Source organism: Periplaneta americana, chromosome 6 (genome assembly GCF_040183065.1).
Source record: "Periplaneta americana isolate PAMFEO1 chromosome 6, P.americana_PAMFEO1_priV1, whole genome shotgun sequence".
NCBI classification, from domain to species: Eukaryota; Metazoa; Arthropoda; class Insecta; order Blattodea; family Blattidae; genus Periplaneta; species Periplaneta americana.
In genome coordinates, this window is record NC_091122.1 from 155,643,951 (window position 1) to 155,666,744 (window position 22,794).

At 35.0% G+C, this 22,794-nt stretch overlaps 1 protein-coding gene across 3 annotated transcripts in view; it reads right to left on the reverse strand.

Moving 5' to 3' along the window:
• Positions 1 to 22,794, reverse strand: part of LOC138701957 (serine-rich adhesin for platelets-like) — a 73,945-nt gene that overhangs the window by 40,481 nt on the left and 10,670 nt on the right. For all 3 annotated transcript variants that reach the window (XM_069829348.1, XM_069829349.1, XM_069829347.1), the window contains exons 6-8: positions 17,906 to 18,041; positions 15,754 to 16,051; positions 12,523 to 12,768 (exon numbers count right to left, since the gene is read on the reverse strand). In XM_069829348.1, coding sequence (XP_069685449.1) covers positions 12,523 to 12,768; positions 15,754 to 16,051; positions 17,906 to 18,041 — 680 coding nt within the window. The remainder of the gene's footprint in view (positions 1 to 12,522; positions 12,769 to 15,753; positions 16,052 to 17,905; positions 18,042 to 22,794) is intronic.

A 22,794-nucleotide genomic window follows, 5' to 3' on the forward strand; every position in this document is an offset into this window, starting at 1 on the left:
AAATTTGAGAAACACTGAACAATAGAACATGTAGAATTATTGCATACTCAAGTACTATATAGACCACATTATGACATTAAATTCAAACCACAGTCTATCAGTAACAATATAGTGGAGCTTCTATTATCGTCAAAATTCTGTTTATTGCTTTTCCTGAATCATATTTCCTAAATCACAAATATTTGTACAATGTCAAGTATCCAGTCACTTGCCCAATTGTGTCGTATTGTTGCGACGTTCAAGAGCAGATCAAAATATGACCAATTCTTATATATATGTTACCGTTAAAAACCAAAATCCATCAAAACCAGTTTCAACTAGTAAGAAGTAGTTTTAAAATTGCAGATAGAAGCGAGTTTTCGTAAGATCTAGAATCAATGACAGGTTAGGTTTGGTTTGTTTAGGTTTTTGATTTATTTTGGTTTTTACCAAACTAAAATCTAAACAAACCAAACCTAACCTGTCACTGATTCTAGATCTTACGAAAACTCGCTTTCTACCTACCTACATTTGCTTCAGCTAGTTTTTACTAGTTGAAACTGGTTTTGATGGATTTTGGGTTTTAACGGTAACATATATATATATATATATATATAGGAAACATTCTGTTTCGTAGTTACAAGCCTTACTGTGTGTAGTCAGGTTGCTATCTGTATCATATTGGTAAATCACAGCATTTAATTCTTAAAAACGAGTAAGGGGCTATAATAAATAATTGTTGTTGTTTTTTTTTAAGGATACACTGAGGTGAAATATCATTTTTTGTGAAAAAAACTCGATTTTTCGTTTCCAACATTAAAAAATTGTAGCATGGTTCAGAGAAAATCTCCATAAGTTTTCATGCAGGTTTCTTCAATCAGCTGTTTTGGGCCGCCATTTTTAAAAGCTGTATGCTCTAAATGGCCCTTTAAATGCTACAATCCTTATTTCTTACATATTAGGTCTGTTAATTCCCAATTTACCACGAAAATCGTCTGTAGCTGCATTTAGATTGGCAACAGGCCATGATTGTTTGGCCAAACACCTGCACAGAATTGGAATATATCAGTCCCCTAACTGTCCATTGTGCAACTCAAACCAAGAAATGGATTCGGAACACCTCAAAATCTGTGCTTCAGTGGCTGGTCATGATAATATCTTTGAAAAATATTGGAGTGCAAGAGGTCAAATGACTTTATTGTCAAACACCCGGCATTAGAAAACAACAACAACATATTAGGTCTGTTTCTGCGAGATTGTGATTGCTTGACAACTATTTGAATATTTCCAACCTCAACTATTGTGCATGATCATCAATGATCAATTTTAAATTAATTTCAAACCATCCCTGCACAAATAATCATGTACTGTAAAATAATTTACTAATCTCATATATTAAAGATGTAATTAAATTTCACAGTATATTTTAATAACCAATATAGGTAAGCATGGAAACATAAAATATTAATGCAAAAAGTACGTGTGTGCCAGTTCAGGGGGTAAAGGTGAAGCATAATTATCTTAATGCTTATGCATCAATGTGATTTGAGATTGGTTTGCGCTTGATCCACAAATCTTCCCGATCATCAGGAAAGAGTCTGACTTTAATCAACTAGTTTGAAGTTATCGCTGCACAAACAGGAAAGTTGATGTGTGCATGCTCATGATAGTTGCAAACAGAAGCTGCTGCATAAACAAACCTATTGCTTTACTAAAAATAACACTCCTCCAAATGTTGTACAGATCCAGAAACAAACTCTGAGCCATCTGAACTCAGCATGCATAGTATGTTATAACTGTAACTTGGAAAATTCAGGTGGCCCAAATTTTGTTTCTAGGTCTGTACTATGTGCATGATTTCTTTTTTTGCATCTTCTTAAGGGGACACTCCACTAAAAATGACAACTTTTCCCCTAATCATTTTTAACCAAATTTTGAGAGCATGTTTACTATTTAAAGGACTAACAAAATCCAAATTTTGAACTCCCAAATGTTTTTGACTTTAGATTTTTCCTATTTTTTTTTTTTAAAGAAATATTTTCAAACTTAAGTTTTTAGTAGAAGATCTTAACTTTTAAGCTTCCTTTTTTTTTTTTACATTCATAAGACATAGAGAAACATTTCCATGCATTCATTTCATGAAATATCTCATTTATTCACTTTCAAAAACTGTCTGAAGTTTTGAAAATGCTATTTTTCTATAATTCATAAAATAAAATAATAAAATAAACTAGCAGCATCTCTTACAAAATAAACACACAGAATCATGCATCTACCTCATAAATACTTGCAGTAAAAATTTCATCCAGATTGATTAATAAAAAGGTTGGTGTTGAATCAAGAAAAATAAACTGACGGAAAAATGGATTTGAAAGTAAAATGAATATTTATGTAACACATATCTATTAAAATTCTCCTCTGCTACATTCATCTAGTAACTTCAGGGAGCCAACTTTAGAACGAAAAGTTACTAGATTTGTAATCAGAAATTTGTAAAAAAGAATTCTTTGATGAAAAAAATAATTTTGACAGCTCTTTAAATGCCATGCCATAGTCTTAATAAAAAAATGTAAACACATTTTGTAATCAGAATTGGGGTATGAAAATATACATTCTAAAAAAAGTGAAATAGTCAATAAAAATATTATGAAAAATTTTCATAATTTTCAGTGGTCTCCCTTTAAGAAACTTGGAAAAACTGAGGTGGCCAACATTTTGTTTCTGGTGTGTACTAAGTGCATGATTTCTTTTTGTGGGTCCTCTTAAAAGTCTGCTTAACAAAAAAAAACTTGCTATCAGGATTTTCTTTAAGCCTCAAGATTTTTAGTGGAAATATTTTTTTCTGTTAGACATAATAATTTTTACCTGCTTTTATTTTTGACTACATAAAATAATTTTTTCTTAGCTCTTGAGTAATAAGCTGAAAAAAAAAAATAGCAAGTTTTGTTTCAGGGAGTCTCCAAGCTAATAGAAATTCAGATATAATTAATACAGAAAAACTAATAAAATTATAAATACACATAATAATCCATATCAGTAGGTACATCGCTAAGAATATTAATTTGTGCCGAAATTGGTCAACCCGGTTCACTAATTGGAAATGATGAAATTTATAATGTAAATGTTAGCTATGTGGAGCAAATTTCAGGCAACAATTTTGAAATTTGTAGGAGTAATTTTTCAAAATATGTGTGTGTATCTAATGCTCTGGATTTAACAATGAAGTCATCATCCTTCTTGCTTCCCAATATTTTGATGGAAGGTCCACAAATGTCCTAAGAGTTTCACAATTAGCCAGGTGCTCCATCTCCATGTCCTCTTCTCTGGTGCACAGTACTATTTAAATTTACGAAAATTTTAATGATTCATATAATTCTGGACCATATGAGATGAAACTTTGTACAAAGGCCATTTACATGCAGCATTATATCTGTATAAATGTTTAAAGATCTAGCTCACATGGTTAAAAAAATTCAAATTTCACCTCACTGTAACCTTTCATTAATATAAGCTTTTATGTTGCCCTGTTAAAGCTGTGAACATTACAATGTTTGTGCAAATACTGCACAGAACCTTGTTTTGAGCATATATTATAACAGTCAGGTGGCATTGAACTCAAAACTAGTACACTGGCTCGTAGAACTTTTGTCCTATGAAATAATGTGGAAGTGAACTTTGTGAGATATTATGTTGGAAATATGTCTACATATTCCACTCCAGATGTCGTCCTGGGAAGGGAAGTATTTGAGTTCAAAGTTGCAGGAATATACCCAGCTAATCGAACCAAAGACAAACTTTCAGAACAATAACGGTATATGTAGCCGACAGGAGTAAAACATTGAGTCCATTTTGCACAAAAATGTTTAAAACATGTTTATTTCTCTTGAGTATTAGGTTGTATCAGATATGGTTCCAATACAGTGGCGGTGCGTCAATAAGAGCACAAGAGCACGTGAACACCTTGTTTCCATTAATGCACGACTAGTTTTATTATTTAATACCGTATTGACGTAGTGGGGATGTATAATATCAGAATCCAGTATTTTAAACTTCCCGCATCTTGCATAAACTTCTTATGTAAACTTGGCAACATCCGTTCACGTACAAGCCGTGCTCTTTTCAAGAAGGTTACAGGAATTTCACGCATGTGCGGGAGAAAAGTGTTTTTCGCTGGCCGCTTATGACTCGTCAAGAGCACAAAGCGTTAAGTGAACAGTGAATCTATCCTACAGATGTCAGGTGCATTGACCCCTATCGTTCACGTGCCATATCTCGAGGAGGAAATTTAATAGTCTATAGGTGTCAGCATCTCACTGTCAGAACGTTTACTTCATGTGGGTGTGTGTACAGTGCTGCTACGAGAGTGTATTTTGTGAATTACTATACTATAGCATAGTTTGGCTTTCAAACAAGTGCTGGCTGAATGTGATGGTGGTATGAATTTAAATATATGAATGTGGTGTATATTATTTAAGAATAATATTTACTGGCATGTATTTATAGAAATCAATCTATGCGAATGGGATTACAGTACTAGTATAGGCTACAGTGTATCAGTGTGTTGTGAATCAAAATATATTACTGAACACACGCGTTTGTAAATAACGGCACTGTGGTATGTATTAATTTTTAACAAACGTAAACAATGAACTCTGTTCAAGTAATTTTGAATAGTAAAGAACTGGGTAAACTGGCTTACCAGGAAAAATTGGAAATAAAAAGACTGGGTTTCATCATCATCATTATTATTATTATTATTATTATTATCATTATTATTATTACATGTTGTTTTGAATTTATATACGGTTTTTCGCTAGTGAAATATTGGAATCATGACATTTCACATTAGGCTAAAAGTACGATTTCTAACTCTCTTCGATTTTGGAACACAAAATTGTGAACACACGCAATATTTTATCACGAGCCGCCACTGTTCCAATATCATGTTTGGTGTTGAAATCACAGGAAAATTTTTCATCTTCCCTGCACATATAAATACCATGTTGGATCATAAACATAGAATAGATCACATCGCGTTTTGACAAGAATATTACGAGTATCCATGGGAAAATGTAGTATTTTCAGATTAAAAGATTTTCTCGAACACCAGACATAGGCCTAATCAGTTATTTCGTCCTATTGGATCCAAAAGGTTCCAGTCAGAATTATGTAACATCAACACAACATAGTGGACGTATTTCTGTCGCGTTTGGAGATGGATTTCCTGGCTATGAGGAGGAACTCTATGTAAAATTGAAGAGAATTTGACTTCCCAGCAATATATCCACATCCTGAAAAATACTGTATGCTACCTAGCATACGCATGTTGCAACCTGATATAATTATATTTTTTCAACAGGACAATTCATCCATCTACACATCTTTGTTGTATCAGATATGCTTCCAATATGTTTGGTGTTGAAAGCACAGACATTTGCTATTTCTATATGTTTTGATTATTTTTTAGTTTGTTATCCACATTTTCGTTCCATTACTATATGAGAGTAATACGCAAATCTTTTTTTATGTGTGCAAAATATAAATTAAACTGCTTTATCCTACGGGATTTAATTGACAATCAAGTTTTAAATTATACACATACCCATAAAAATTTTTCTAATAAAACTATTTACCCGATTTTTTTAGAATATTAATCTAATGATTGTTAGTGGCACTTTTAATCAATATAATTTTATTAACGTAGTGTTATTACCAATGACAACATCTTACTTACTTACAAATGGCTTTTAAGGAACCCGAAGGTTCATTGCCGCCCTCACATAAGCCCGCCATCGGTCCCTATCCTGTGCAAGATTAATCCATTCTCTATCATCATATCCCACCTCCCTCAAATCCATTTTAATATTATCCTCCCATCTACGTCTCGGCCTCCCTAAAGGTCTTTTTCCCTCCGGTCTCCCAACTAACACTCTATATGCATTTCTGGATTCGCCCATACGTGCTACATGTCCTGCCCATCTCAAACGTCTGGATTTAATGTTCCTAATTATGTCAGGTGAAGAATACAATGCGTGCAGCTCTGTGTTGTGTAACTTTCTCCATTCTCCTGTAACTTCATCCCGCTTAGCCCCAAATATTTTCCTAAGTACCTTATTCTCAAACACCCTTAACCTATGTTCCTCTCCCAGAGTGAGAGTCCAAGTTTCACAACCATACAGAAGAACCGGTAATATAACTGTTTTATAAATTCTAACTTTCAGATTTTTGGACAGCAGACTGGATGATAAGAGCTTCTCAACCGAATAATAACACGCATTTCCCATATTTATTCTGCGTTTAATTTCCTCCCGAGTGTCATTTATATTTGTTACTGTTGCTCCAAGATATTTGAATTTTTCCACCTCTTCAATGGATAAATCTCCAATTTTTATTACCAATGACAACAGCCAAAGAAAAATAAGCTATATGCGCATAATAATGCAAAGAACCGTGGCATGAGGAGGAGCTACAAAATGCCGTGTTTATTAAATTTATCTACTGTATATCACTAGACCACTAAGTAAACATATTCTCTTTGAGTTTACTAAGTAGCTTGGTTCAACCTTTCTGTTGTGAGGAGGAGTGGTATGTTACCTGCGGGGAGACTACCTGCCGCCTACGCTACTGTCCTGGAGTGAGTACAAATACCAACTTAAGAACGAGAAAAACTGTATTGTATATCGGACAAAAGTTTTGCGAGCCAGTGTACAATGAAACCTCACCTCACTTTAAATGCAGATCCCTTGTATATGATGATAGGCTTGTTATTATGGAAAAATTTAATTAAGATAACTTGCTGATATGCATTTCATTTATGGAAGAGCATATGGAAATGGAAGGAAAAACCTTGTTTAGAACACACCAATCACATAGGAAGAGGACTTTGTAACAAGAATCCCATGAGATGATTCAAAAAGTAACATAACAAAAGCTCTCACATATTTCCCCTCATGTTCGAATTTTCTGGCAGGACCACAGCAACAGACACAGCTTTATCATGCAGCTATTAGATGGCGCATATGTTGCGTCAGACCCTCGCAATATCAATTGTAAGATGGCTGCACGCCCAGAAATATGATCAAACATGGAAGTGTGTAGTGTGATATGGTTTTTTCGTCTGAAGGGCACCTCACTAGCAGAAATCCGTCAACTTATTGAAGTGCACGGTGCAAAATGGTGCTTCTGGTGGGAGAGGTACTGGACGAGCCTCCCTACAGCTCCGATCTGGCACCCAGTGATTTCCATTTCTTCGGACTATTGAAGAAGCACTCAGAGGTAAGCGATTCAACAACTGATACAATCATTCAGCAAGCCATCAAGATGTGGCTTCAGGAACTTAATGTAGATTTCTTCTATACCAGTATTGATGGCTTGGTCTACAGTTGGAACAAGTGTTTGGACAAGTGTCCTACTACTGTGTATCAGTATATCTGCCTATGAAATAAAGTTTGTCCATGAGAACTCTTGTTACCTTACTTTTTGAAGCGCCCTCGTAATTACCTGTGACACCATCTTTAAATGGATGCAACAATTGATGGAACAGCAATGTACAGCCAGTGGCAAGGCTGGTGGAAGACATTTTTGAACACTTGCTGTAATGAGTACTGTCAGAAATTATTAAAACTGTAATATCCTTTAAGTTACATGCATTCATTAAAAGTTCATAATTATATAATCAAAGGTTTCAGTTATCTTGCAGTGATACTTACAATGTTAGCACACACATCAACACTTGTAACTACCAAACAGAACATTCCTGGACATGTTCCTGTATGGAAATTGTTTGCACTGTTCACCTCTACTATCCGTAAAAGTTTGTAACAAAGTCACGATCACACCCTGAATACATAGTGATCAAGTGGTCAATATGATACAAGATCACTCCTCAATAAAAATCCAATTTTAACAGGAAAGATTCATAAATCTTCACTGTTCCTATCAGGAATGAAATCAGGTTTTCAGCATTATGCACATTATGAACTCTCCTTCATCAATATGTGCAAAGAGGAAGAAGGGGATAGATGGAAAATTGAAAGACAAAGGAGGATACTCAAAACACATGTCCTTTGTTATCAAATAATATACAAAGACTGTTATGAATAACTTATGTTCCAGATTAATTGTCTTCTGTGATTTGCCATGTGTGCCACTGAACCATAGTTTACAGTTCAAACTTCAGCAATAGTGATGGGCCTAAGAGAAACGGAGCACATCTTATGTTAAAATTGAACTATTTTTAATACATTCAACAGGCTTCTTTAAAAACAGGATATTCTGCATTGTATATTCCGAAAAACATAGCCTCTAATAAGACAAAACTTGTGCAATGTGAACAAATTCTCTAGCCTAGCAGACAGAAGATGCATTACGGTATTATTTTATATATTGCGAAATGGAAAACAATAATTACGACTTTATCAGAATCTACTTACGTACTGTGGAAAAAAAAATTAAAACTTACATGTACTGAATTTTTGTATATCCTACCTTTTACTATTTAGTCTGAGAATTAGAAAGATCATGAGTGTCAGACTTCCATGTTGAAGTTTAGATTTAAATCCCATACAGTCCAATTCAATTTGTCATGTAGAAAGAGGATGTTGGATACAATGATCATTATTACTGACCTCTAATGCCAATCAAGTAGTATAATGCCTAATAGTTAAGTGACAGAGAGAGAGGAAAAGGAGATTAACGTATCCAACTTGTAAAAGAAACTGTTATTAGCCCAAACTAGAGTATTTTAAATACCTATGTAGTATAGTGAAATATCGTGTAATAATAATAATGTGAAGAACCTCCTACTGAAGGATGCATTGGAAGAAATGGTGTACAGGAAAAGAGTTCGGGGCAGAAGAAGACGAGATTAAGATATATGTATCATATATGGACTCTAAAGGTGCGTACACACTTAGTGAACGAACAACGAACGAATGACAAATGAATGCATTTGCTGACTGAAATCAGAACGTGTGTACGTTGCAGCAAAGGCAAACCGATCGTTTGGTTTGTCTTCAGAAGTGATCTGTCGCTTTGTCAGTACATCAAAGGAAGTTGGTATTCGTTGTGGACGGGATTTGCCATTAGCTTGTAGTTCGTAGCAGAATGCAGCGCTTAATTCAATTTCACCAACAGGATGTCGAAACTGGAGTGGACGGAAGACGCTGTTATAAATCTTATTAATGCATATGGGAGCAGGAAACTTTATGGAATCCCAAGCATCCTACTTACCACAATAAAGTAAGAAAACATGATGTTTGGGAAGCTGTTGGAAAGATGTTCAGCTGTAAATTAGGCGAGCTAAACATGCAAAATTTGAAAATTATTTTTGTTCATTTATTTTCAGTGGATACATATTTTTTGTTTATTGTAGGGAGCAGAAGTCAAAAAGAAAACTGAGTCCCTACTGATATCATCCCGGAGGGAAAGGCAGAAGTCCACAAAATGATCTGGAATGGGGAGTGATGAAGTGTATGAGTCAACTTGGTTCGCGTATAAACATATGTCGTTCCTTTTGGACAAATTGACGCCCAGAAAAAAACAAAGCTCCAACCTTGTGCATACAAAATAAATTATTGGCACTGAAAAATGCCTTTTCGTGAGCATGATGCGCATTCGACAAACACAGAAAAATCTCTCTTTTTAGTATTTTAAGATAATTATTGTCAGTGAGGTATCCGTATATTGAAACTTTCCCCTGTCTTGCAGTCTTCCCTTAATAAAATCTTCCAGTTTCTCAATTATGGCTGTACATACTTCTGGAACAATCCTGCTAATCAGCTGTTTCGACACTTGGAATAAATACATTAAACTTGTAAACAAATCTCCTGTATCAATATATCGAAGTGTTAATGCCAGCCTTTCCTGAATAGGTATTGCTTTTCGTCAGCCTGTGTCTTTCTTGGAAATTTTTGGCCCTATTTTGCACAGTTATACTTCGAAGTCTGTTTCTGAAATGTGACAGAAATTATGAAACTGTCCCGATTCCATTCGACATAAATCATGAAGCAAGTCAGTGCCTCTATATTGATTGCGACTTTCGTAGAGTGGCGTCTGCCACCATCGCTTTTTGTTTTTTATCTTTCTTTTTATTAAACTGCCTATAATAACAACGGCTGTGCTTGGTATAATTATATTTTCGTCTGCCATTATTGCGGATAATCAGTGAACGTGAATGTTTTCTGACCATTTGCTGATGATTTGTACGTTGCTCCAAATAGCGAACGAACAACGAAATTTCGCTTCATCATTTGTTCGTTGTTCGTTCGCTAAGTGTGTACGCACCTTAAGAGAAAGGCAGAAAACAGGAAAGACTGGAGAATGCTGGGTTTGCAGTGAAAGACCTGCTCTGGATCAGAACACTATGAATGAATGAAGACTAATGAACTATAATAATAACAATAATAATAATAATAATAATAATAATAATAATAATAATAATAATAATAATAATAATAACAACAACAACAACAACAATAATAATAATAATGTACATGACTACCACTTTGCAAATGCAGCTGTAATGCGCATGTGCTACTCTCCCCAGTCACAATTCTTGGTCACAGCGAACGCGTGAATGTACAAGTCCAGTGCTGAATTCCTAAGAGAGTACAAGCATGCCAAATGAATTGAAATGGAGTGAAGTGCAAAATAAATTAATCGATAATAGTAATAGTGTTCCACAATACATGTAGACGTATGTATATTATAAGTTATAACCAGAATATTGGCACATCTTCACATGAGATAGAACGTTTGCTCATAAAACCAATCGATGAATATTCCCCCAAAAATTAGAGGAAATATTGTGAGCATATACATAAAATAGAGAACAAATATCTTGATCAGAAGTGTATGGTTGAAGCTGAAGTAAACAACGTAATTATCTCCTTATCCAATGATAATAGCAGGTCTAGTGCTGCCAACCTGAGTTCCGAGACAGATTCTAATTGATGATCAATGGCGGGGAATGTACAGTGAGTGTGGGGGGCAAGAAAATGACTTAAGGTTTCTGCCATAACAGTTTTTTGTAAGTGGTCTAGCTATAATAACATATGTACATCACTTATGTATATCAGTCACTATTACCAAGCTTCTTTCAAACGGGTATGTAATAATTTTATGTAATATACGAGTATTCCCATAAAATTTCTCAAGACTTAGTTTTACTGTATAAATTTATTATATTTTTACTTATTTCACAATTACCTCTTCCACAATTCAAGAACAGTTACGTCAGATAATGATCTAAAATTTTCATTTCATTGTATGATATATAAAGTGTAATAGACACATAATTTCTCGTATCACATATTGAATATATTACTATACGTCTACTATACTTCACAATGAAGAGTTCGGTGCAGAAGAAGATATCAGATGATAGACGGCATTAAGATATATGGATCATATGAAGAGACAAAGAGGAAGGCAGAAAATAGGAAAGACTGGAGAATGCTGGGTTTGCAGTGAAAGACCTGCCCTTGGACAAAACACTATGAATGAATGAATGAATGAAGGAATACTTCACAAAATAAGAAATAAAGCTAAGCCAGGAAGGGATGAAGAAAAATTATTCTAAAACTGATCAGGAAGAGAAAAAAGAAATTGGGCGGGTCACTGGCTAAGAACAAACTGCCTACAGAAGGACACACTGAAAGAAACGGCGACTCAAAAAAAGTCTGGGACAGAAGAATGTACAGGATGAACCGTAAGTAATGCCATTAATTTCAAGGGGTTATTCTTTGAGATATTCCAAACAGAAAATACAATTTTGTTCGTTTTTGCTTCCTTTCCGAGAAAAAAAAAATTATGTGAAACATTTAATAGTGTATTTTGAGAAAAATATTGAATTTAACAGGGCAGTGTATTATGATAATAGATGATTGAAAGAATTTTAAGTTTTATCCTTCAAATGTGCAGAAATTTGATCTGAACAAATGTAAGTTTTCGTTTTGAAAAGGAATTTTCATATCCAAGGAATGGGTGTGACAACAAAAAATGTAAACATAATACAATTCCTTTTGAAGATATCAAAGGATATCTGATTTCTTGTATATAAGTTTACTGGTACTTAATTAAAAAATTAAAGTGGGAGGGAACTATTTCCAATTGGCTGAAGAAAGTGCTTGTAGTACGACAAACTGAGATTTTTTAAATCATTAATGAGATTTGTATAATGTAAAATAAGGTTTTCTTATTGCCTGCCTTCACTGAATATTTAATTAAAAGTAAATCGAAGAGTTTAAAAATAATATTTTTACTTTTGTTCATTACTTTAATTAAAATAAATATATCATATTTTTATTTTTTCCTTTAGAGTTTTAAATATTTTAAAATTTTGTTTTTATGACATGAAATAAGCATAATTATCATTTACGATCTCTAGAATATTTAATTGAAATAGGGAGAGAAGACTGAAAATGCTGGGTTTGCAATGAAAGACCTTTTCTTGGGCAGAAAACTATGAATGATTGAACGAACGAACTAACGAACGAATTAATAACAGTATCACATATTGATTTCATAAAAATGGTGTTCTACCTGAAGAACTGCTTGAAGGTACATCAACTTTGCGTTGTCTTGCACTTCGGAGTCTCTGTTTGAGGGGCACATCACTGCTCTCAAGATTCTGTTCTTCATGAGGATGCTGACTTGCTACTACTTTCTTGTGATGAGTATGAAGGCTACCCTTAGTTTGTTTTGGAGGAGGTGCAAGGTCTGGCACAGCATCATCTCCCTCACTCTGATTCTCCGCTGGGCTTGGTGTCATTTCGTCATCCAGTGGACCTGCAACAGACAGGATAATGTGAAAACATTTTTCTCAATCTCACGAACTCAAAATTTCTATTACAGGCAAACATTAACTATCCTATAAGTTTTAAAGGGTCATTCCATACAAAATTTTAAGAATATGCCAGCGATGTCATGAATTATTTTGGGATTTTAATATAATAATGTTATTATGAAAATAAATTAAACTGCCAACTATGACCACCATATCATTAATATTGTAGTCAAATGGATGACTGAAAAATGGGTGGCAGTTATATGTTATCAATCATTTAAAATATTCTAGACACCCTAAATGAAGTGTCATCGAAACTAAACAGACGCCATTGTAAACCTGAATAACCATATTTTAATACCTTAAAGACTAATCCGAATAAAAACACCTCATTGAAAAAAAAGAAATAGTTTTATATTCGAATGCAACAAATTATGCAAGTCTCATTCGTATTAAAGAAAATCTTATTCCTAATCCATCTCCCAAGTTTTATGATATTATCTCAAAAAACCTGTGAATAATTAAATTAATAAAATTATTAATTTTTGTTCCAATGGTTGAAAATCGCTTGCTACGTGTAGCGGTCACAGCATTCACGAGACTTCATAACGATGAGTAATCTTAAATGTCCGTCTCCCTGACCTTGATCGCGCAACATTCTGTACGACGGGAGAGCCTACCTGCTGAGCTAATTTGTTCCGGTGAGTTATTTTTATTAAAAACTGACATGATATTTAAGTCTGCATTCTGAAATTTTCACAGTGGAATCAATATACCCTAAAGAATTAAACACATGTTTTTTTCGTCTGTAAAAATGAATTGCATTTTGTGTTCTATATTTTTTTAAATTATTTTACAGTGGGTAACTATTTAAAAAATTATATATTTTTTTCATTTTATGGGCCTTTATAAACAAGGCTCTCCTTTTTCGAATTGCATTGAAATCACTTTTCCATTTCCTTTACATAGTAAGGAAACTCCAATGAATGAAACTGTGTTCTTTGTTAAACCAATATTTTAAATTCTGATTGCTGCCAAACTATGAAAGATATAAATATAGAATTGCTTGAAATTCATATTTAGAACATACAAAATAACCTACTACAATATTTTTAACTTTTGAAACATCATGGTTCAAAACATACATTTTTTGCATGGAATGACCCTAAAGCTATTTGTCTAAAGAGAACATTACTAACTTCTATATCTCTTTCGTGCACAGACACCAAAAATACCCATAAAGTACATATTTAATACATAAGAAATGTGTATACTAGTAAAAAGAAAACGTTACACAGAGTGGAAGTGAAATAATCCTGCAGACTGAAAGGGACGATAGGGTACACTTAAATGAATAGAAAACCTATATTACATTTTGTGATTAAATGCACGGTTAATTAGAAAATTAAGTTGGAAGTTTCAGCAGTCCGGGACATCGCCGCTAACACACTGCTCTTCTTCCTCCTAATACAGATGTAAGAGGTTAACGAACTCAATACAGCTAAAAACCACTTTTGCAGTATGATGTATACTGAAAACGTGGACTTCCAAGACAAATCTCGTAACTGACGTTTTCTTTTCAGCATCACAATTCTTTTTCTTTATACTTCATATGCAATAATAACGAAGTAAAATATCGTGGAGTCATGCTGGAATAGTCTGGTCGCGTCAGGGTGTTGCACGCGCATCTAGCGAGAAGGAAGGCGCGGGGAAATGGGCACTCGAGCTTCGGTAGGAGCTGTAGCACAGTATAGCTCGCGCAAGGAACGATTACCGAAAAGCAATGGTGGCGTTGCTGTTTGTTTTGACGTGTGTATAAAGGCATGCTGAGGGAACAAGAGATGCAGGCCGATGTAAGTACTGTCTCTTTCAAGAAGATGAACAAATGAGGACATCGCTGTGGAAATAAAGAACGTAGCAAGAGAAAAATTCTAACCTAATTAAACGCGCAACATATGTTTACGAATGAAATAATATCGTGTGATACAAGACACGTATTCACATGCAATGGAACAAACTAAAGTCGTAATATAACTATCACAACGCAAGACTGATTCTATCGATGATGTTTCCCTTCCGCCTGTACTCTTGAATATCATTCAAGTTATCTCGTGACCTTTCCTGTTGCTTGCTCATCTTTATCGCATTGTTTCATTTGCATTCCTTCCGTCGGTATTCCCTGCTTGCGAGACCTATACAGAGTAAGGGGAGGAGAACTACGGTGACAGCGCGGAGCGGAGAGAGCAAGGGAAGCATCAAGAAGCGTAATTTTCTCGAAGAGTCTAAAAGCCACGCGAATCGAAGATTCCAGATCATGTGACTGACCATTCAGTCTTCGGAAGTCTTCGGTCAGCCTTCAAGTCTTGTCTTGGACAGCAGCAAGCAAGGGGGACTAGAGTTCGACGTGAAGTGAACTTGAGTTCGTAACTGTGGCAGTATCCAGGAGAGTGTGACGCATCCAGAGGACCTGAGTTCGACGTACAGTGAATTTGAGTCCATAACTGTGGCAGTGTTCAGGCGAGTGTGACGCATCTGGAAGACCTGAGTTCGACGTGCAGTGAACTTGAACAGTGATCTAGAAGAACTGGCCAAGATAAGCGAACTGTGAACTAGAACTGACAGTTTTGTTCTGCACATAGTGCTTTGTGAACATTAATTGAAATTAGGAGTACATTGTTGTTCTTCTCAATAATACACGTGTATTGTCATTGTTGCTGTGTGGAGTGCAATAACGACTATTGTGTTGCTGTGTTGAGTGGAATACCCATTGTTGTAGGGTGAACTATTAAGAATAAAAGTCACGTTGCTGACAGGTGTGTGGTGGTAAAAGTAGAAATAAAAGTCACAATATTTATAACTGCATTAACATAAATTTGTAAAACTGTTTTTAGTTTGTACCTAGTTCAACTATTATGTAACTTTAATAGAACTACAGTACAAAAATAGAAAATGAGGTTTAAGAAACAATCTCACATACAGACACGTACCTATAATTTCTTCCAGGAACCTCTCAAATACAGGATCTTGTTGCGTCTCATCCACAATAGTTTTGATGGCATGGTTCAGTTCATGGAGCATCATGTCACTCGCAGAAGCTGGTGCTGATGATCCTGCTATGATCGGCGATACTTCTGTACTGCTTGGCTCAACAGCAGCTGTTGTGGATGCATTGTTTTCTACATTTTCCAAACCTTCTCCTGGTCCTGTATTTCGGATCACTCTGTTAATATTCTCCGCAATCTTTTCGTGCAACTCCTTGTTATCCAAAAGAGCCCTCGTGAGAACCTAGGCAGTAGAATATTGTTTCTATGTTGTATTACATATTCCTTTAAATATTACAGTAATTACTCTGCACAAAATGTGAAATACGAATAAAAAAATAGGATAGCAGTAGAAAATATGTCTACTATAATGTTCTGGAAATATTTTATGAAGAAAAAGAAACCAACTTACTTCTTAACAATAAGTGAAGCTACTTCATTTTGGAGATGTGTAATGCAAGCAAGTGTACTTATCAATTAATTAAAATTTAAGGGGAAGAGCCTACAGCAATGACCAAATACGTGTCAAAATTAACATTCTTTAATTTGATCTTAGAAATACTTCATAGTATTGACTTCATTTGAGCGACATTTCAAGGTCGTTAGAAATAAAATGATTGCTTTTACGCCATTTTTAAATAGCCACTGCACTCCAGTCCCTTTACTCTGTGCTCAATTTTTCAACATTTAATAATATAATTGAAGAGCTCACGGGAAAAACGATGAATGTCACATTTCTGTTAAGGATTAGATAATGATTAATTGAGTCTATAACTGCAAGATGTAGTGCTGTTTCTATATAAAATAAAGGAAAGGATTACTGTATTTGTGGTGATAATTCTCCTTTTACCATTTTTCATAAGAACAACATTAAATTTCGTAGTGATCCATTGAATTAGATAATGACATCAACCTTAACAAAACTGTGACATTCATTGTTTTTCCCGCGAACTCTTCATATGTAATATCTCACGCAGAAAAAGCCTAACATTCCAGCCTTTAGCCTTTACAGAGAGGGCAGCAGAAATGGGGTGGGGAAAATCGAGATGCGACATAGGCACTTGGGCAGACAGTGCAAGGAGATCAAGGGCAAGACAAGGATAAGAAGGGAAATACAAGGATATCAAGGGCAAGAAAGGAGAACTAGGGAAATACAAGGAAAAAAAGGCAAAACAAAAGCAAGACAAGGAGAACAAAGGAAACTGAGGGGCAACAAGGGGAACGAGTGGAATACAAGGAGAACAAGGGGAATACGAGGATAACAAGGGAAAGACAAGGAGAACAAGGGGAATACGATAACAAGGGAAAGATAAGGAGAATAAGGGGAATACGAAGATAACATGGGAAAGACAAGGAGAACAAGGAAAAGACAAGGAGAACAAGGGAAATACAAGAAAAACAAGGACAAGATAAAGCGAACAAGAGGAATACAAGGAGAACAAGGACAAGACAGAGGGTACAAGAGCAAGTTAAAGAAAACAGGTGCAAGACAAGGAGAATAAAGGAAAACGGGAATTCAAGAATAACAAGGGAAATAAAGAAAAACAAGGGCAAGATAAGGCGAACAAGAGGAATACAAGGAGAACAAGGACAAGACAGAGAGAACAAGGGCAAGAAAACAAGTTCACGGCAAGGAGAATAAAGGAAAATGAGGGAAAACAAGGAGAATACAAGTGAAAAAAGCAGAATACAATGAGAACAAGGACAAGACTAGGAGAATGATAGCAAGACAAGAAGAACAAGAGAAATATGGATAGGCAAGGAGAACAAGGTAAAAACAAAGAGACCAAAGGGAAATAAGGAACAACGAGGGGAATACAAGAAGAACGAGACAATAAGGGAAAGAGAACAAGGTGAAAACAAGGAGAACAAGAGAAATATGAGAAAAACAAGACGAATTCGAGAACAAAACGAATACAAGAGAAAAGGAAGATAAAGACAAAGGGCAAAAAACAAGGAGGAGAGTAAGGTTAAGACAAGTTGCATTTTCATGTGGCAGTCAATTTCCAAGTTACCTTCCATAACTAGCAAGCAGAAAGCAATACCTCTACACTAAACATTCACTAGATCTACTAAGTAACATGTAATACAAACTTACTGAGAAGTCGAGACTTTCACTGGAATCGTTGTCATCAGAATGTGACCTTCGTACCTTACTTGGAGACAAATTCTTTACTGGAGTGACACCTTTCACTGGGGTGGGGTTAGCACATTTCCTCTTTGAACTGTTAAGTCTAAAAAGAATAATCGTAATATGTAAAATAAATGAGAACAAACTGATACGTCACTTTTAAACTATATCATTCTATAAGAGGATCATTCTATGAGTAGAGAGACAAATAACTAGAACATAAAATGTGTAGGCTGTTCAATAATGAATAATTCTGATTTTATTACTAGCACAGTTTTGAATTTCATGTTATATTTTTATTATAACATCTCGTATATTATGTAACAATGATATAATTTTCCGATTTTAACCTGCAACAATCATGTTGAGACATGTTTAGTTTCGCCTACAGCACAATGGAGTTGACGCATTAAGAACAATATGCTGCTCTGAAATTTTGCTTGTGTCTTAAAAAAATAGTGTAATGAGACATATGAAATGTTACAGCAAGCTTGTGAGTAATCTGTTCCACGAGCTACACTATTGCTTGTAGGTGGTGTACAAGATGTTCAAAAACAGAGGGCAATCATCATCAAAAGACACTCAGGGTCGATTTCTAAAATGAGGTCTAGGCCACGGCCATGGCTTTAAACCATGTTCATATTTATAAAACAAGGTCTCATTCATTTCTTTGAGCCATGGTTCGAAACCATGGTCTCAAACAGAGACCACAGCTGGTACCCAGATAAGACTGATGTCCTATATATAGGACACCGGACGTTTTATTTTTTTTTAACATTGTTGTGTAAGATTTTCATAGTCGGCAATCATGATACCATAATACTTAAGTGTTATAAATTGCCTCCAATTTTTTTATTATGTTCAGTCTTGTCATAGTCATTGTTGTTAACATATTTGTGTGAGTCATGGATGTGGGCAGAACATGTTGTTCTCGAAGTAGGTATATATCACATGCTATAGATATAATGCTTTTGATATTGATAGGGCACACTCGTATGATGTACTTCGTATATAATAATTCATAATTAGATTCAATTTTATATTTAGTGTTATGCCATATCATTGTAAAGTTAGGCGTACTACATGTAGTACATCAGTCATAAGAGGGGAGATTTCGTGAGACTGATGGTACTCATATTATTATAGGGGGTTTTCACTAAATGAAGCCTTACAAATGATTCAGGACGACTAAGTTGCTATACCTAAGTGCAATAACATTTCCATCACCATTTTTTCACCAAAAAATGCGTGTGGTAATGTAACTGATGAGGATTCTGGTGATGAAAATAACCCTACAATTGACAATATGCCTGGTAGTCAGTTGCGAGCTGAGACGGAAGTAACCCTCAACACACAAGGAGAGGGAATGGATGATTATAATGACGAAAGTTATAATGGTGATGATGAACATAGTAAAGGCAATGGTGAGAATGGCAGTAGAAATACTAGTGATTGAGCAACCGATATACAGATGAAGAGAAAGAATAATAAATTTCAATTGGGAAGAAGTTGACATACAGCAGGGAAATACTATATTTTTCAATTTCCGTGGACACAGTTTCAAGATACTCTAGAAATTTGAAGAAGAAAATATCAGTGAAATAGCCCAATAATCTGTACAAACATCTATTAGAAGCAAGAAATGGTACTTTAGTCTGCATTAACGTAGCAGAACAAAATGCATGGTAGCTAGACAAGATAAACTCCAACGAAAAACTCGATCATCTTGCATTTCGCAAATGTCTTGTCTTATCTGTTCTCAAATCCACTGCTCGACATGTACAGTCAAGCGGTAGACCAGCAGTCGTCAACTCACTGCACTCTCGGGCTATCGTCTCTTACCCACAGGTGCATTTGTGGCTGCTGGCAGGTATGCTCTCTACCTAATCCAGCTACACTTACCAGTTACCCATTTCAGCGAATGCTGAAGACCACTGTGGTAGACCATCTCATTTAAGACTGAACAAAAAAATTCAAGGTTTGATGGAAGTAATCATTTTGTGGTATCTCAAGAAAAACAAACTCCATGCAAACAGTGTCACACAAAGACAACAATAACATGTATGAAGTGTGATGTTGGTGTACATGTAAAATGTTTTATCACGTATCACACACCATAAACATTCTCGAAAAATACAACAATCTTATTATGTGTGAGTGATATTATAATTTTATGTTAATTTGATGTATTGTTAAGCTAAACAATTTATATATATTAGTGCTAAAACGACTTATGTCATATAATGTTTTTTGCATGGGAATATGACTGATATCCTATATATAGGACACTGAAAATCTCGGATACTATCAACATAAATTTAAAAACAGCTTTGTTATGTTATATCAATTATAATTAAATAATTCATACAAAAAAAATTGTATTTTTTTTAACAAAAAATAATTCAGTCTTATCTGGGTTAAAACTGCAGCTTCGTATGTACAAAATGGACTTAGTGTATCAGCTGGATGATTATCTTCTTTCCTAATATCATTAAACCCCCGATTAGTGTTGAGAAACAGGAATAATCCTTTAGAATTACATAGCAGCGATAATTTCAGGCAAAAATTTCTATTTTGGAAGGAATCAACGCAACATTTAGCAAGAATGCTAAATAATGACCTACAACGAAGTGCAGTTTTATTACAGTTTCTTGTTGCTTTGAGGTAAGGTACAATACTTACTTACTTACAAATGGCTTTTAAGGAACCCAAACGTTCATTGCCGCTCTCACATAAGCCCGCCATCGGTCCCTATCCTGTGCAAGATTAAACCAGTCCCTATCATCATACCCCACCTCCCTCAAATCCATTTTAATAATATCCTCCCATCTACGTCTCGGCCTCCCTAAAGGTCTTTTTCCCTCCGGTCTCCCAACTAACACTCTATATGCATTTCTGGATTCGCCCATACGTGCTACATGCCCTGCCCATCTCAAACGTATGGATATAATGTTCCTAATTATGTCAGGTGAAGAATACAATGCGTACAGTTCCGCGTTGTGTAAATTTCTCCATTCCCCTGTAATTTCATCCCGCTTAGCCCCAAATATTTTCCTAAGCACCTTATTCTCAAACACCCTTAACCTATGTTCCTCTCTCAGAGTGAGAGTCCAAGTTTCACAACCATACAGAACAACCGGTAATATAACTGTTTTATAAATTCTAACTTTCAGATTTTTTGACAGCAGACTGGTTGATAAAAGCTTCTCAACCGAATAATAACATGCATTTCCCATATTTATTCTGCGTTTAATTTCCTCCCGAGTGTCATTTATATTTGTTACTGTTGCTCCAAGATATTTGAATTTTTCCACCTCTTCGAAGGATAAATCTCCAAATTTTATATTTCCATTTCGTACAATATTCTGGTCACGAGACATAATCATATACTTTGTCTTTTCGGGATTTACTTCCAAACCGATCGCTTTACTTGCTTCAAGTAAAATTTCCGTGTTTTCCCTAGTCGTTTGTGTATTTTCTCCTAACATATTCACGTTATCCGCATAGACAAGAAGCTGATGTAACCCGTTCAATTAAGGTACAATATTCTATATTAATTATAAGTTATATATGCCTATAAGACAATGTAAGTCCATTCATACTCTTTACAATACATTTGAAAATTATATTGAAATTGATGTTGGCCTTCAATAGTACCAAGCAAACGTGATTTTTTATATTAGGTTTTATGCTACTTGGGCTTTCTACGAAGTCGTGTATTTGAAAATATAGGCTAATCATAATGCATTTAGTTTTAATTGAAATTTTAATCCATACTGTATAACCTGAGAACAGGTTTTCAGGTATTTAAATGTTAGTTAGCAGGCTAATAGTTATGAATGAAGGGTAAACAGCAACATCATAAATGCTCAACTTTTGCCAATTATTTGGTCAACATTTATTTTAATTTTGGCACTTAAAAATACGTTGCCTTTTAAATACCAAGTAATTCTAGTATTTTAAACGCATATATTTTCTGTAAATTAGTAAATGTAATAATAGCTTACCTCAGAACAAAAAAAAATATACTGCAGTTTGATAAAAATATTAATTCCGATGTTCATTTCTTCCTAATATCGACTGTTGATGAGGAATAAAGATCGATTCTCTACTGCATTGCCATATATAAAAATCATGAACCGTGGTCTCTTCACAAACCGTCTCAACTTCGTTTTGTAAATTGCACAAGGATTCAGATCTTGATCGCAGATTAAAAGATGCGGCTTGAAACCATGATTTCGTCAGTGTTTTAGAAATCGATCCTCAAAGTTCCAACCAGAGCTCTTACAGACGTAAACATTAACACTGCTGCTGCAATTGTGAAGGAAGATAGTTGAATACCATTAAGAAAGCTGTTAGAGATCCTCGACATTTCGTTTGGTGTCATCCATACAATGGCAACAGAAAAATGCACATGATACGCATTTCAACAATGCTTATTTCCAATCTGGAAGTTCACATACAATAGATGAAGAAGGTGAAGGGTTTCTTTCGGAGATCATAACCGAAGATGAGATTTGGTTGTATCAATTTGAACCTAAGAGTAAGCAACAGAGATCTGTGTGGAAATCTCCATCATTACCCCACACCAAAAAATGCCAGAGTAATGGCATCAGGAGGGACGGTCAAGGTGATTTCATATGACATTCAAAGAATAATTTTCAGCATGTTGTACTAGGACACACAACTGCGGCAGAAAAATATTACAAAAGTGTACTCAAAAATCTTGAACAATCATGTAAGACGAAAATAACCAGCAACAGAGTGGATGCTGCACCACGATAATGCAAGAACCTAAATTTCAAATCAGTCATACAGTACCTCACCAATATAAGACTGAAATGCGACAACTTCAT